This window comes from Eumetopias jubatus, unplaced genomic scaffold (assembly GCF_037043125.1).
Source record: "Eumetopias jubatus isolate StellerSeaLion01/CBP00866 unplaced genomic scaffold, mEumJub1_p1.0 scaffold_1, whole genome shotgun sequence".
Lineage (NCBI taxonomy): Eukaryota > Metazoa > Chordata > Mammalia > Carnivora > Otariidae > Eumetopias > Eumetopias jubatus.
Genome location: NW_028274807.1, coordinates 129,632,329 through 129,645,435, shown reverse-complemented (window position 1 = coordinate 129,645,435; position 13,107 = coordinate 129,632,329). Strand labels below are relative to the sequence as shown.

Here is a 13,107-nt window from a genome sequence, read left to right as displayed (position 1 = left end):
GTCTTTTTTTTTTTTTAAGATTTTATTTTAGAGAGAGAGAGAGAGAAAGCATATGAGAGGGGGGAGGGTCAGAGGGAGAAGCAGACTCCCTGCTGAGCAGGGAGCCCTATGCGGTACTCAATCCTGGGACTCCATCCTGGGACTCCAGGATCATGACCTGAGCCAAAGGCAGTCGCTTAACCAAGTGAGCCACCCAGACGCCCCAAAGAATGGTCTTTAAAAAAAAATTTGTATCGTCATTTTCCTGATCAAGGCTCTCTAAAGATTTCCTGTCACAGAACAAAATCCAAACCCTGGTGTGGCTTACAGGACATCATGTAATCTGAGCCTACATACCTTCTGACCTCTTGATACCATACCACCAAGGCCTACTGGCCTTTTTTCTGTTTCTAAGAAACACTTTTTTTTCTCATTTTAGAGTCCTTGCACTTGTTCCCTCTGCCTGTAATGCTTTTCCCTCTATTTCTTTGCAGGACTGGTTCCTTTTTGTCATTCAGAGTTCCTCTTATCCCTTCTCAAAGAGGCCTTCCATGGCCACCCAACCAAAGCAACCCATCAGTCACAAACACATGACCTTACTTATTTCTTTACACATACATCACTATCTGGTTATTTTCCTTATTTCTGTCTCTCCCAACAAGAACATAAACTAACAGTTCCTATCGCTTAGTATGTGATAAACTTTTTTTTTTTTAATGTGAAAGCAAAGTGATTTCAATATAGTATGTTAAATGCCTCAGGAGCCCTGCAGAAGGAAAGATTCTCTTTGCCTGGCAGAAAGGTTATCACAGAGGAAATAACATATAAGCTGGATCTTAACCATGTTCATTACACAGAATAGGGTAAGAGGAGTAAGTGGGTAGAGGACAGGGATGAGAGAGATACTTGGGAGAAGAAACTGTATGAAAAGAGGGGAAGGAAGGGCATGGGGTGTTCAGTAGTCAGTACCTCACTGAGGGTAATATGAAAAGCTGGGGCCTGAGATAAAAGGCAACAGGAAGGTTAAGGTCAGAATATCAAAAGTCTTACAAATCATGCCAAAGAGCTTAGCTTTTATCCAGGAGTCCACAGAAAACCATAGAATTTTTGATGAGAGAAAAAGGATTTAAGTTTTAGAAATAAAACTCTGACAGCAATATGCAAGAATATAGGAATCCCAAATTCCTGAGGTCTCTAAATTAAAAACAAATCAAAACAACACAAAAGTAGCAAAAATACCAGCATGTCTGTTCGAATGGTTCTTTATTAGCCTATCAGCATTATTTCTGCATATATCTACATTAAGCTTGTCATTTTAATCAGGCAAATAAAATTTTAATGTTTGTTTGAATGTATACTAAACATACCTGGGTAATAAACTTTTTTCCCATCAGTCTTATATACAACCATTGTGATAAATTCTCGATTATTTGCAAAATCATCCTGAAAGTACAAAGAATCCAATGTAGTTAGGAAAATGGGCTCAAAATGCTTTTAAGTAGGGAAAAAAATTCCAATTTTAAGAGCATTTCAGCTACTTAGTACTATAAAAACCGCTTTTCTGAATTAAATTCATTTCAATGGATGACCACATTGTATAAAATAATACATTAAATAAGACCCTGAGGCTATTAAGATTATGGTTATGCTTTACAGAATCAGGCCTAATGATTTAACATCTCCAAACCCCCGTCAGAGTATTTTAATGTTAATATTCTTAAGACCTAAAGCATATATAATCAAGCTCAAAACCCTCACTGACAAGCATAAATTCACATTTTTCTTCAGGATTTTAAGTATATAAATTTCCTTAGAGGAAAATACTCATTTATGTAATACAAAACTATCTTCAAGCCACCTGTATAAACGAAACAGGCTGGTAACCAAATTAAGTATCTTCTTCACAATGGTCTAACTGTATTTTTTAAAGTTTCTGTATGGGATATATAAGAGATCAGTACCTTGTCTGTTATGTGTCTACTAAGCAAAACCCAAACTGCAGCGCCCCCTTGTGGACACTGCACCTCCAGTTTGTACTGGGGGTTGTTGGCCAGGCTATAGGCATCTTTCACAGGTCCTTGCTTAGCATCCCAAGTACTAAAAGATAAAGTCAACAAAGAAAGCAGTAATTAAGTGTCTCATTGAGCTAAAATAGAAGACTACTTTTAAAAGTTTTGTGTTTCTAATATAACTAAGTTATCAGGATTTTTGTTTTATTGCTTAAAAAATTTCTGGCATAACCAGAATAGCATATAAACAAAATAACTATTACATGGCAGTCATCTGTGGGCATGACAAAAAGAATGCTAGTCTTCATAAATTAATTCTTATATTTTACATGAAAAAAGTGGAGACTACTATAAAGCATATTCTGAAATATGCAAAAAGTTACCTGTGAATACATGTTGATTCTTTAAAAAGACCTGGATTCCAACTCAAATAAATCACATCATAATACTGACAGAGATCATCCCATGAAATCCAAAATATTCCTGAAAATTAGATGTCTGTTAATCTATAAAATATCTTAATGACAAATGACTTCAGTTAATACATTTCATAATATTATGTTATTTAAAGATCGAATGGTATTAAAATTAAAAAGATATATTTACCATTGTCTATTTTCTGAGCTGTTCGAGGATCAAAGTTTAAATATTTTTGTAACTCCGGGGTCCAGTTTTTTACATCATTTTCACTGTATCTTCCTTTCCAACGTAAATGACTCCAAGGATTTTTCAGTTGGATAAATCGCAGCCCCTATTAAAAAAAAAACAAACAGAAGATAAAGTTGCAAAAACAGTTTTACCAAATTTTTATGTTATATCATGCATTTTCTAAGAGAGGATGCATTTTGAATACTGATCAATACTTTTCCTTCCAAATCAAGTTACAATATTCTTTAATCAACATTTTCACTAGGTCACATATCTGATCAAAAACTAAATGCCTACCTATTCCCAAGAGCTATGCTGTCCATGGTAGTCACTACCCACAGGTGATAATTAAAATTAAAATATTTTAAAATAAAAAATTAAAAATCAGTTCCTTAGTCACACTAGCAACATTTCAAGCGTTCAAGGACCACGTATAGCTAGCAGCTAATGCACAGCACAGCACAGCCATGGAACATTTCCATTACAGTAGGAAGTTCTTTTGGACAGTGCTGCCTTAGAGCATCAAGAATTTCCCACCTTTTTTCTTCTTTTTTTCCCAAAGATTTTATTTATTTGAGAGAGAGAGAGAGAGAGAGAGCACAAGAGGGGGGAGGGTCAGAGGGAGAAGCAGACTCCCTGCTAAGCAGGGAGCCCAATGTGGGACTCGATCCCCGGACTCCAGGATCATGACCTGAGCCGAAGGCAGTCGCTTAACCAACTGAGCCACCCAGGTGCCCAAGAATTTCCCACCCTTTCAAAGCCTACTCTGCTCTGGCCCCACTTTATTTTCCAGTACTCATACTGCAAGTATCTTTGGCTCTAATTTAGTCTTTTCTCTCATCATCCCCACAAATAATCCTTATTCAGTTTTACCTCTAACAGCATTTACCCAGGCTGTCCCCCTTTCCTGGAAAGCCCTCTCTGATCCCTTTTAAGCACCCTCCTCCCTTCAGATCCTTTCAGATCCTCCTTAGCTCTTTCCTCCACTCATCTCTCAGTGAAGACTGAAGCAGTGAAGAAGAGAAACAGAACATGAACTTTAGAGTCAGAAATGAAATGTGACCAAATGCCAGCTCTACTATTAATTAGCTTTAGGGACCTTGGGTGGGTCATTTACTCTCTGATCATTTGTTTACTCACACATAAAATGAAGATCATAATGTCTCCTAGAACACTGTTGTGAAGATTAAATGAAGTAACATGTGCAAAATATTTAGCAATTAATAATTGTCTTCTTTTAATTACTACCTCTTCTCTAAACTTTATAGTGCTAACATTCTGTATTACTTTAATTCAAAACAAATATCCTATCTTGTTTCCTACTTGTGCAAATGTATGAGTCTTGTCACCCCAATGAGACTGTAAACTCCTTGAAATGGTAACACTACTGTCCTTTCTCAGAAGTCTCCACTGAGTTTATAAAACAGAGGGTTAAGGTTACTAAGTGCTCAACAAATACTAAGTGTGTCTATAGAACTCATTACTCGGACTCAGAAAACCAAAAGAGCTTGTAAATACAAGTATTTGTCTTATCTCAAGCAGTCAAATTAGGAAATTGTATTCATTTTCTAATGTCAAACTGTCAAAATGATGTCTTTTCTGAAAGACACATTCCTCAGCTATTTTAAATGTGGCAAATCATGGCCTGGGAAAGATGTGATTTCTGGACATAAGACTCATTCCTCTCAGGAATCTTCAAATTCCTTTTTTCAATTTCTTCTTACCAGTTATCCACTCCTACCCCTGCCACACAGATATTTAACTCTATTTTTTTTTTTTTTCATAAAACCTAGCTCTACATAAGCAGGAAATCTGCCTTATTTCAGAACTCTTAACACTTCTTAAAGAAGGACTATAAAGGAGAGAAAATTGCTAAGTTCTTTTGGGGCAGGTTCCAGGCATCACTGACATTTAAGGACACTAAGAAGGAGCTGTAGATTTTGTTTGGATAGAGAGCCTGTAATTCAGAGGCCCTGAATAGGCGAAGAAATGTTAGACTAAAAAAGGATCTGGTTTATGATGAAACATCCCATTTTCAAAGTTATTTCCAAGTGGCAGCAAATGAAAAGACTTGAATAGATTCAAAAATCCCTTGGTAAGACTTGCTGGACTTAGAGACAGCAACTTGAAACTGAGATGTGGCTTAACAATAGACTATGGAATATAACCTCAAGGAGGAGACAACAAAATGACCCAAAAGGACTGCTGAGACTAAAAGTGAAGATCTTAGAATACGCAAGGTGGTTAGAGGCAAACAAAAAAGATAACATTTTCACATAAGTATTAATAAAATCTTATTAAGTGAAGAAATTCACAAATGTAGAAAACTGGCAGTACCTTTAGTCTAAGATTAGGTCTATCTGCACAACAGAGGTTCTAGAGATAAAAGCCTAAATAAGATAAATATTTTTGGAAATATTTTTAAATTCAAGTCAGAACTAAGGAACTCTCTCAAAATACAGACAGCAAAAATAAGATAAAAAATGAACCCGGGGCACCTAGGTGGCTCAGTCGGTTAAGCGTCTGCTTTCGGCTCAGATCATGATCCCAGGGTCCTGGGATTGAGCCCCACAGCCATCAAGCTCCCTGCTCAGCGGAGAGCCTGCAAACCTGCTTCTCCCTCTCCCTTGTGCTTCCCCCTCGCTTGTGCTCTCTCTCTCAAAATAAAATCTTTAAGAAAAGAATGATGAACCCAGGGAACTCCTCAAGTATATAACTAATCAAAGATACTGGTGAAAACCCTTATAAATTTTAACACATGAAGAAGCCTTTAGATAAAGATCAACCCTGACTACAAAGTTCGGGTAAGCAAAAGGAAACTGGGGTCAGCTCCACAATGTGAGATGTCTGCTCAAGCTGGATAATGCTGCTTCAGTGACTTGCACAGAATTAAGATAGGAACAGAAAGCATACATATGAACAGAGAGCATTACACCACAGTGAAGAAACCTGTCTCGGGGTCACAGTTTACTTCAACTATACATGCTCTAAAATGCCTTCATCTCTACAGAATAACTCCCATGTGGAATTAAAACTACGTAAATAGTGCTTTCTGATTTTTAACTAAAATGGCTGTTATTTAAAATTCTTAATTTACTGACATTCAGCAAATTTTTAAATGTTTTGTTTTTAGGTCAAACCACAGGTGCCTATTTCTCTCATAAACATGTTATTTGTATAGTTTCCTCTGAACATCAGAACAAATAGCATTATTCAAAGTAAATGATACAATCTTCACAGAAAATTTCCTCAAATTCAAGCTTACTTTTATACTGACTTTATCTAAATTTAATTATCTTGTTATTAACTCACTTGATCACCTCCCAGGATGGTTTTTAATTAACATTTTTTTTTTTTTAAGATTTTATTTGTCAGAGAGAGAGAGACAAAGAGAGAGAGTGAGCACAAGCAGAGCGAGTGGCAGGCAGAGGGAGAAGCAGGTTCCCTGCTGAGCAAGGAGACCGATGTGGGACTCAATCCCAGGACCCTGGGATCATGACCTGAGCCGAAGGCAGACGCTTAACCAACTGAGCCACCCAGGCATCCTGGTCACCTACCAGGATATTTTAACAATAAAATAACATACACATAGTACTAAATAACAGCAACTGTTATGGCCAATGTTTTGACTCATGTTTGTGGAAAATCACATTTCTAAAACAAACAAATCTCTCAGCTTATTCAATTTTACGTATGTTTTTATTTTTTTGCTTTAAGTAATCAATTTTTATGTTTTTTAAGGTTTTATTTATTTGAGAGAGAGAGAGAGTGAGAAAGAGTGCACGAGAGGGGGTAGGGTCAGAGGGAGAAGCAGACTCCCCACCGAGCAGAGAGTCCGATGCAGGACGAGATCCCAGGACTCCAGGATCATGACCTGAGCCAAAGGCAGTCGCTTAATCAACTGAGCCACCCAGGCGCCCTTTATGCTACTTTTAAAGGAACACACTACTCTATACACAATGGTGAGGGATACAATAGTGGTTGATTTAGAAAGCCTTGAGACATATAAATTGATGTTGCAGCAGGTCCCTACTGCCTTCATAATTCATATAATTCTACGTGCCATATAAGAAAATCAATCTAGTTAATACACAGTGGAACATTGTCATTGCTGATTGATCACTACTTCCTTCTGTAAGTTTAAGCAGAGGGAACTGGAACATGTGGCTAAACTTTCCAGTGACTACACAGCTTAGGTACTCTATATCATTAGAGAAAAAGAATCCTACCGTAACAATCTCTGTATTTTCTAATCCATAGAACAGATCTATTTTTCAGTTAAAAAGAGCTAATCAATAACCTGAGAAGTAATAAGTCAACCATTCCAACACCTGAGCAGAGAAAGAGTCTGAAATGTCTAACAGCATGTGAGGGCTGCTAGGAAGAGAAACATTTGCAAACCCACCGGCATGTTTCTTATTCACAGATATTCTCTTATTTTTTGTCCTTTCATAAATATTTACTGAATGTCTACCATGCTCTAGAGCCTAACACTATGATTGCCCCCAACACCAGCAAATAGCCCAGAACCTTGAGGGCTGTGTGTTTACCTCAACCCTTTACTTTTATGAAAAAGAGGCAAAAGCCATTTCTGTTTTGTCATCAATATCTGCACGTCACTGTCATTACATTTCCCATCTTTTTATTTCATAATTTCCAATGGTTGAGGTCACATTATTTAATGTAATAGGTAGAATGATTTTTAAAACTTCATCTAAAACTGACTTGTCAGTATTCTGAAGACTATTACACTACTGATGAGCACTGGGTGTTTTATGTAAGTGATGAATCACTGAATTCTACTCCAGAAACCAATACTGCACCTAAAATTTAAATTAAAAAAAAAAAAAAAAAGGTCTATTATACTATTTGGGATCCTTGCAATGTCTTACTATCAGATATGAGAAAGAAAAAAATGTAAAGCAAAACCTTAAACTCTCTAATATCCAAAACAGCATATGCATGTGTGGGAACCAGACCCCACTTCTCTCCTTCAGCTTCAGTCATCATTCCAGTTGATGCAGTGATGAGGACATCCCCTTTGTGAAACCTGGAATGACCCCAACAGACAAATAATTAAAAGAAAACACATTTATACCATCAGATCACACTATCTTTCCTTTAGTCTCAAGAGTTAATATGAAAATTTCCACAAATTTGACAACTTTTCTAAAACGGGCTATTCTCAACACTCCTCAGAGAACAAGGTACATTTCTGTTTCACAATGCATCAGATAAATTATCACATTACCCCACCCTCCTCCAGTTTTAGATAATCAGGTAGAAACTTATCAGTGAAGGAAAGCAAATGCTAAGTTTTCAAATGATTTACAAATAATTTTGAAGATGTCAAATACATTTTGTCAAATCTTTGAATTTTCTAGTTTCACTACTGAGTGTGTATTATTGCACAATTTTCCCATCTCTACCTGTGGATTATTCATTTAAGGCTTGAAAGCTACCTTCCTCTTTATATTCTCAGATTTCTCTTTTTCCACCTTCCCTCAAATTGGTAAGTACTTGGGGAGTATAAAACAATTTGTCCATATGACATATTCCAAATTCCAATGTTTTGGATTATTTACAATCTGGATTAATTGTAACAAGCAGTGAGGATAACTGAGGGCCGGCCATAGCAAGTACATAGAGTGAAGTCCATTTTAAAAACACAATTTCCTGGGGGTGCCTAGCTGACTAAGTGGGTGGAGCACGTGGGGGTCATGGAGTTTGAGCCCCGTGTTGGGCACAGAGATTACTTATACAAAAACAAAACTGAAAACAAAATAAATGAAACCAGAATTTCTCTAAATAACTAAAAATGCAGGCTTTGCAATTTCTTCTAAATAGACATGAATTTTAAAAGCCTCTTTTACTACCAAAAAGAGAGAGAGAGAGAGAGAGAGAAAATGTTTACCTTTGATAAAGCATTCTGAAAGAATTATCCTTACTGAAAGTTTGGCTATCTGAATGCATAGCTATCCTTTCTGGTATCCACCCAGTCAGTGCATGAAGATCAATATTCTGCAACATAAACACATTTTCAGGACTGTCAATATTGTTTTCAAGCTCTTTAATGAATCCACATGGTAGCTATTAAATCTCATTGATTTGATGTAATGATTGATAGAATAAATCACAGGGTAGTAAGCTGTTTTCGACCAGTAATAGATTTCATTTTAAATTCAAATTCCTACCTGGATTTGAGCACAAGTTTATCTATTCCTTATAATCTCCGTTGTTTTTCCTGAATGCAACAATTGTTTTACTGGTAAATATGATGAAAACTCAAAACATCTTACAGATAAAAGCTGCTTTAATAATGATGATGACAGTCACCATTTAGTGAGTTCTTAGGACAGCCACTTTTCTAAAGTCTTACATATATTCTCATTCCTTCTCTACGTTGCACTAGGTAAATTAAAAGGCACTGAATTAGAAACTAAACTATAAAAATATTAGAGGAACAGAACAATTGAGCATGTAGGCCAAGAAGAAATTTTAATATCCTACTGCACTTAACTATGACCTATACATTCTTTGCCTAACATAAGAACCAGAAGAGTGAAGGAGGCCTGGTATTAGGTGGGAAAACTAACCAGCTATGAACCATGGATGACTTGCATACATTACTTCATTTAATCTTTGCAACTCTGAGAGGTGGGTATTATCCTCATATTACAGACAAGCAAAGAGGTTAAGAATGGCTACATACCTTTTTTAAGGCCACAGGCTGGTTATTGTCATAATTCAAAGTTATACTAATCTAATTTCTGGCATAAGCCCAGTCTACCTCATCCAACTAAAGGACACTGGCACACACCTTGAGTTTGTAGGTTAAGCAGTGTTAAGATGGGGAAAAACTAAAAAACAAACTCCTTGAACCTTTATTTACAAATCAAAAAACATACGTAAGGATGACAATAATGACACATCCCTCTGATCTGAAGAGACTTCTTTGGAAAGGTACACGGTATCTAACTGGTCTTGTATCTCAGCATGACAGCAGACATATATTTTAGGCTTCCCTGATTCCTTTATAATGCACTATCCGTAAAAGAAAACAGTTTTCCTTAACAAGGTGACCGATCAACATTTTTCAGGGGTTCATACTGTTTTATTTTCCTTTAAACAAAAATATCATCTATAATCTCTCAAATTTAAAATAGTCATTAGATAGCATAAGTCTGTGTGTCTGGATCATCCTGATACTTGCCGAATTGGATCCTGGGAAATCATATCCTCCCATGACCTTCATATATGCTTTTTCTATGAGAGAAACCCATAATTCACTTTTGTTGTTAGAGTAAGAACAGAGCAATTCTCCCTTATGATCAACAGGTAATTGATCATCAATTATCACCTGGAGAAAGAAAACATTAATTACCTTAGGTGGTACAAAATATCTTAAAATCCTTCCTATCAAGGAAAAAAATACCTTTCATACAGATGAAATAAAAGGCACAATGTGACTATTATTAAGGTAATGATAGCTTCATATTTCTAGAATCTGATCAATTATAAAATATTATACAATGTCTTTATTCCATTTAATAGGCTAATCTCCCTGTCACCTGATAACCTTGAGCCAACTGGTTAAATGGATCTATACCATCAAAATTATTACAGATTCTAGAAATGTACATTATATCTAAAATAATTATAAAAGGGCCTCACTATTAAGGTAAATAACAATATTACTACATGTAATTTTAACCTAAACCTGCAAAAAGACTCATGTTATGTACAGTTGAGAAGTAGAACATTATGGCCAAAAGATATATTTAAGTAACAGAGGAAGTGATCACCACAAAGACACAGTTTCTAAGTCGCATTTATAAAGTGATCTGGGAATCGAGGACAGGAAAATTTCTGATCTAACACTATTAGGAGGATCATGCAACTACATTTTCAAAGATTCTTTAAACAAGGGGTTATTTAAAGACTACAGTTCAGAAAAACCATTCTCAATGATTTTGCTCAATTTTTAAGTAATTAGCTAGAGCAGCGGTTCTCAAAGGGTTTTCTTAGCAGCACCAGCATTATCTGGGAACTTGTTAGAAATGCAAATCATGGCCCCACCCCACAAATTCTAAACCGGAAACTCTGGCGGGGGGGCGGTGCAGGGCAGCAATTTGTGTTTTAAGCCCTCCACGTGATTTTATACATAACCAAAATTTGAGTATTACTGAGCCACTGAGCAACTTCTCAGACTGAAAGCATCAGGGAATTTGTTTAAATGCAGATTCTGATTCAGTAGGTTCAGGGTAAGGCCTAAAATTTCACAATTCTAACAAATTCTCGGTATATGCTAATGTTGATCCATGGTCCTCTGAGTAGACAAGAGCTAGAGAATCCCAACAATGCCAGGCCATTACACAATTCATAGTTCTTAAAGAAAGCAGTGTAATTTCAGACTATATATATTTCACAAAGAAAAACATAACTTTAAAGGCTTCTTAGGTTTGAAGTTATGAATATATATAAACTCTTGTGACCTAATAGATTTAGTTTGCCTGATTTCCTTTTCCTTTTAATCAATTAAGAGCTATCAGATTAAAGTTTAAGCATTAGTAATCATTAGCTCAATGTTACTTTTTGAAACTTTCTATAAATTTCCCAAAGCCACTTTTTAAAAACTTTCTTAATTTTTATTTTTAATTATTAACATATGATGTTATTGGTAGCAATATGCATAACACCAGACTCAAAATCTTTTTAAATGTTTACACAAATAACATTTCTTAATGATTCTATTCAATATCCAAAGATGGGGGAGAGAGAGAGAGAGAAGGGGTTGGGGTGGGGAGAGGTATTATTCACCTTTCTTGGGACACCATTGAGGTGAAGTTTTACCATATACTTTCCACACGGATTGTATTCTGGCTCACCATCCTTATTCTGAGGGTAAATTATGCTTTTGTAAGGAAAATAAATATTGAAATACCAAATTAATATTCAATATAAACTACTATGCAGGATATTATATTTTATTTAGACATATGCTATTGTCTTGGCAATTTTATAAAAATAAACATGAGAATATTTTTCTATGATAGGCCTAGGAAAAGAATTTCACCCTAATCAAAGTGCTTATTTAATATAAAGAAAATATCTTATGAGATCATAGAACACGGCACAAACTTCACAATACTCCGAAAAATACTAAGTTTTAAATTATATACTCTAATAAATTTTCTATTAAGTGGATATATTTGCCAGCTGAAATAATCTTCTCTCACTGATTCAAGAAGAGACCATTTCAATTAACAAGAACTAAGGCAACTGACTACAACTGTGACAGAGATAAACACAATTCTGATAAAGTTACACAAAATTATCTAGTAAGACATTTGTTACCAGTATCAATTTTCTTCTACACTACATATTATTTACTTATAATGATCTATTTATCCAAGATGGCAAATAGCTTGAAACTAAGGTTTGTGTTTAATTTACCTTTGTAATCTCAGGACTTACACAAAAACCACTCAGGAAAAGATGCATGAAAAATTATAATGCTTAATTTTTACAATGAATTATCTTTAGTAATAAGACTTTAAAAAATTGAGAGAAAAGCTATTTCAGTAACATTTTGGTACATTCTAAAGCAGTTCTAGCCACAAGAAATATTTTATATTTTCCAGTTGCCATATTAAAAGTTAAAAAGGTGAGGTTTTAATTTTTATTTAACCAAACTTATCCAAAATCATATTTCAATGTGTAATCACTATAAAAATTTGAGATATCTTCCAATTTTGTATTTTTTTGTACTTAGTTTTCAAAATCTGATGCATTTTACACTTATAGCCCATTTTGATTCAGACCAGCCCTCTTCAAGTATACAATAGCTACATGTGGCTAGTGGCTACTGTATACTATAATTATAAATATGATTTTACTTTGACCGATTTTATTTCAAAACATACCAATTTCATATATATTAATACATGTGCATACGTTCTTAGACTATTTTAGGAAATCTTTCCACATTCACAAATCATCTGTTTAACATACAGGGCCACAATATTCTAAGTGATATGGCTTCTTCACTTTCTACACAGACAAGACCTAAGCTGTTAGTTTCTAGTCAAGAGATAATTGTATGAAAAGGGCTAAAGGGACAAATACAAAATTTTACCTGGTAATCAACTTCTTATTAAATCGTCTTTCATAAGCTGCACTGATAGCCAGTGATGCCACAAAGGAACAATCTGATACTATTGTCTGTTAATAAGAATTTATTAACATATTAACTAATTCATTAATGTAATTTCAACATTACACAATATTTAAGCACTACACCTACGCAGCCAACTTTTCATACTGAGTTAACTGTTGTTGAATACCAAAATAATAAACAGAAATTCTATACTGCCAACTCAATACATATTTTCTTCAGACAAATCCTAGAAAAACTGATTAAAACATTTCAATAAATTCAAAATAAATATGGATGGATACATTTCTTACA

General features: G+C 35.1%; 1 protein-coding gene across 2 annotated transcripts in view; it reads right to left on the bottom strand.

The window, feature by feature from the left end:
• CAPN7 (calpain 7) overlaps positions 1-13,107 on the bottom strand; it is a 40,597-nt gene that overhangs the window by 10,013 nt on the left and 17,477 nt on the right. Inside the window, exons 8-16 of one of the 2 annotated variants that reach the window (XM_028099071.1) lie at positions 12,775-12,860; positions 11,457-11,550; positions 9,850-9,996; positions 8,551-8,657; positions 7,566-7,686; positions 2,595-2,739; positions 2,372-2,471; positions 1,941-2,076; positions 1,347-1,422 (exon numbers count right to left, since the gene is read on the bottom strand). In XM_028099071.1, coding sequence (XP_027954872.1) covers positions 1,347-1,422; positions 1,941-2,076; positions 2,372-2,471; positions 2,595-2,739; positions 7,566-7,686; positions 8,551-8,657; positions 9,850-9,996; positions 11,457-11,550; positions 12,775-12,860 — 1,012 coding nt within the window. The remainder of the gene's footprint in view (positions 1-1,346; positions 1,423-1,940; positions 2,077-2,371; positions 2,472-2,594; positions 2,740-7,565; positions 7,687-8,550; positions 8,658-9,849; positions 9,997-11,456; positions 11,551-12,774; positions 12,861-13,107) is intronic. The other variant, XM_088026231.1, reaches the window with a different exon arrangement.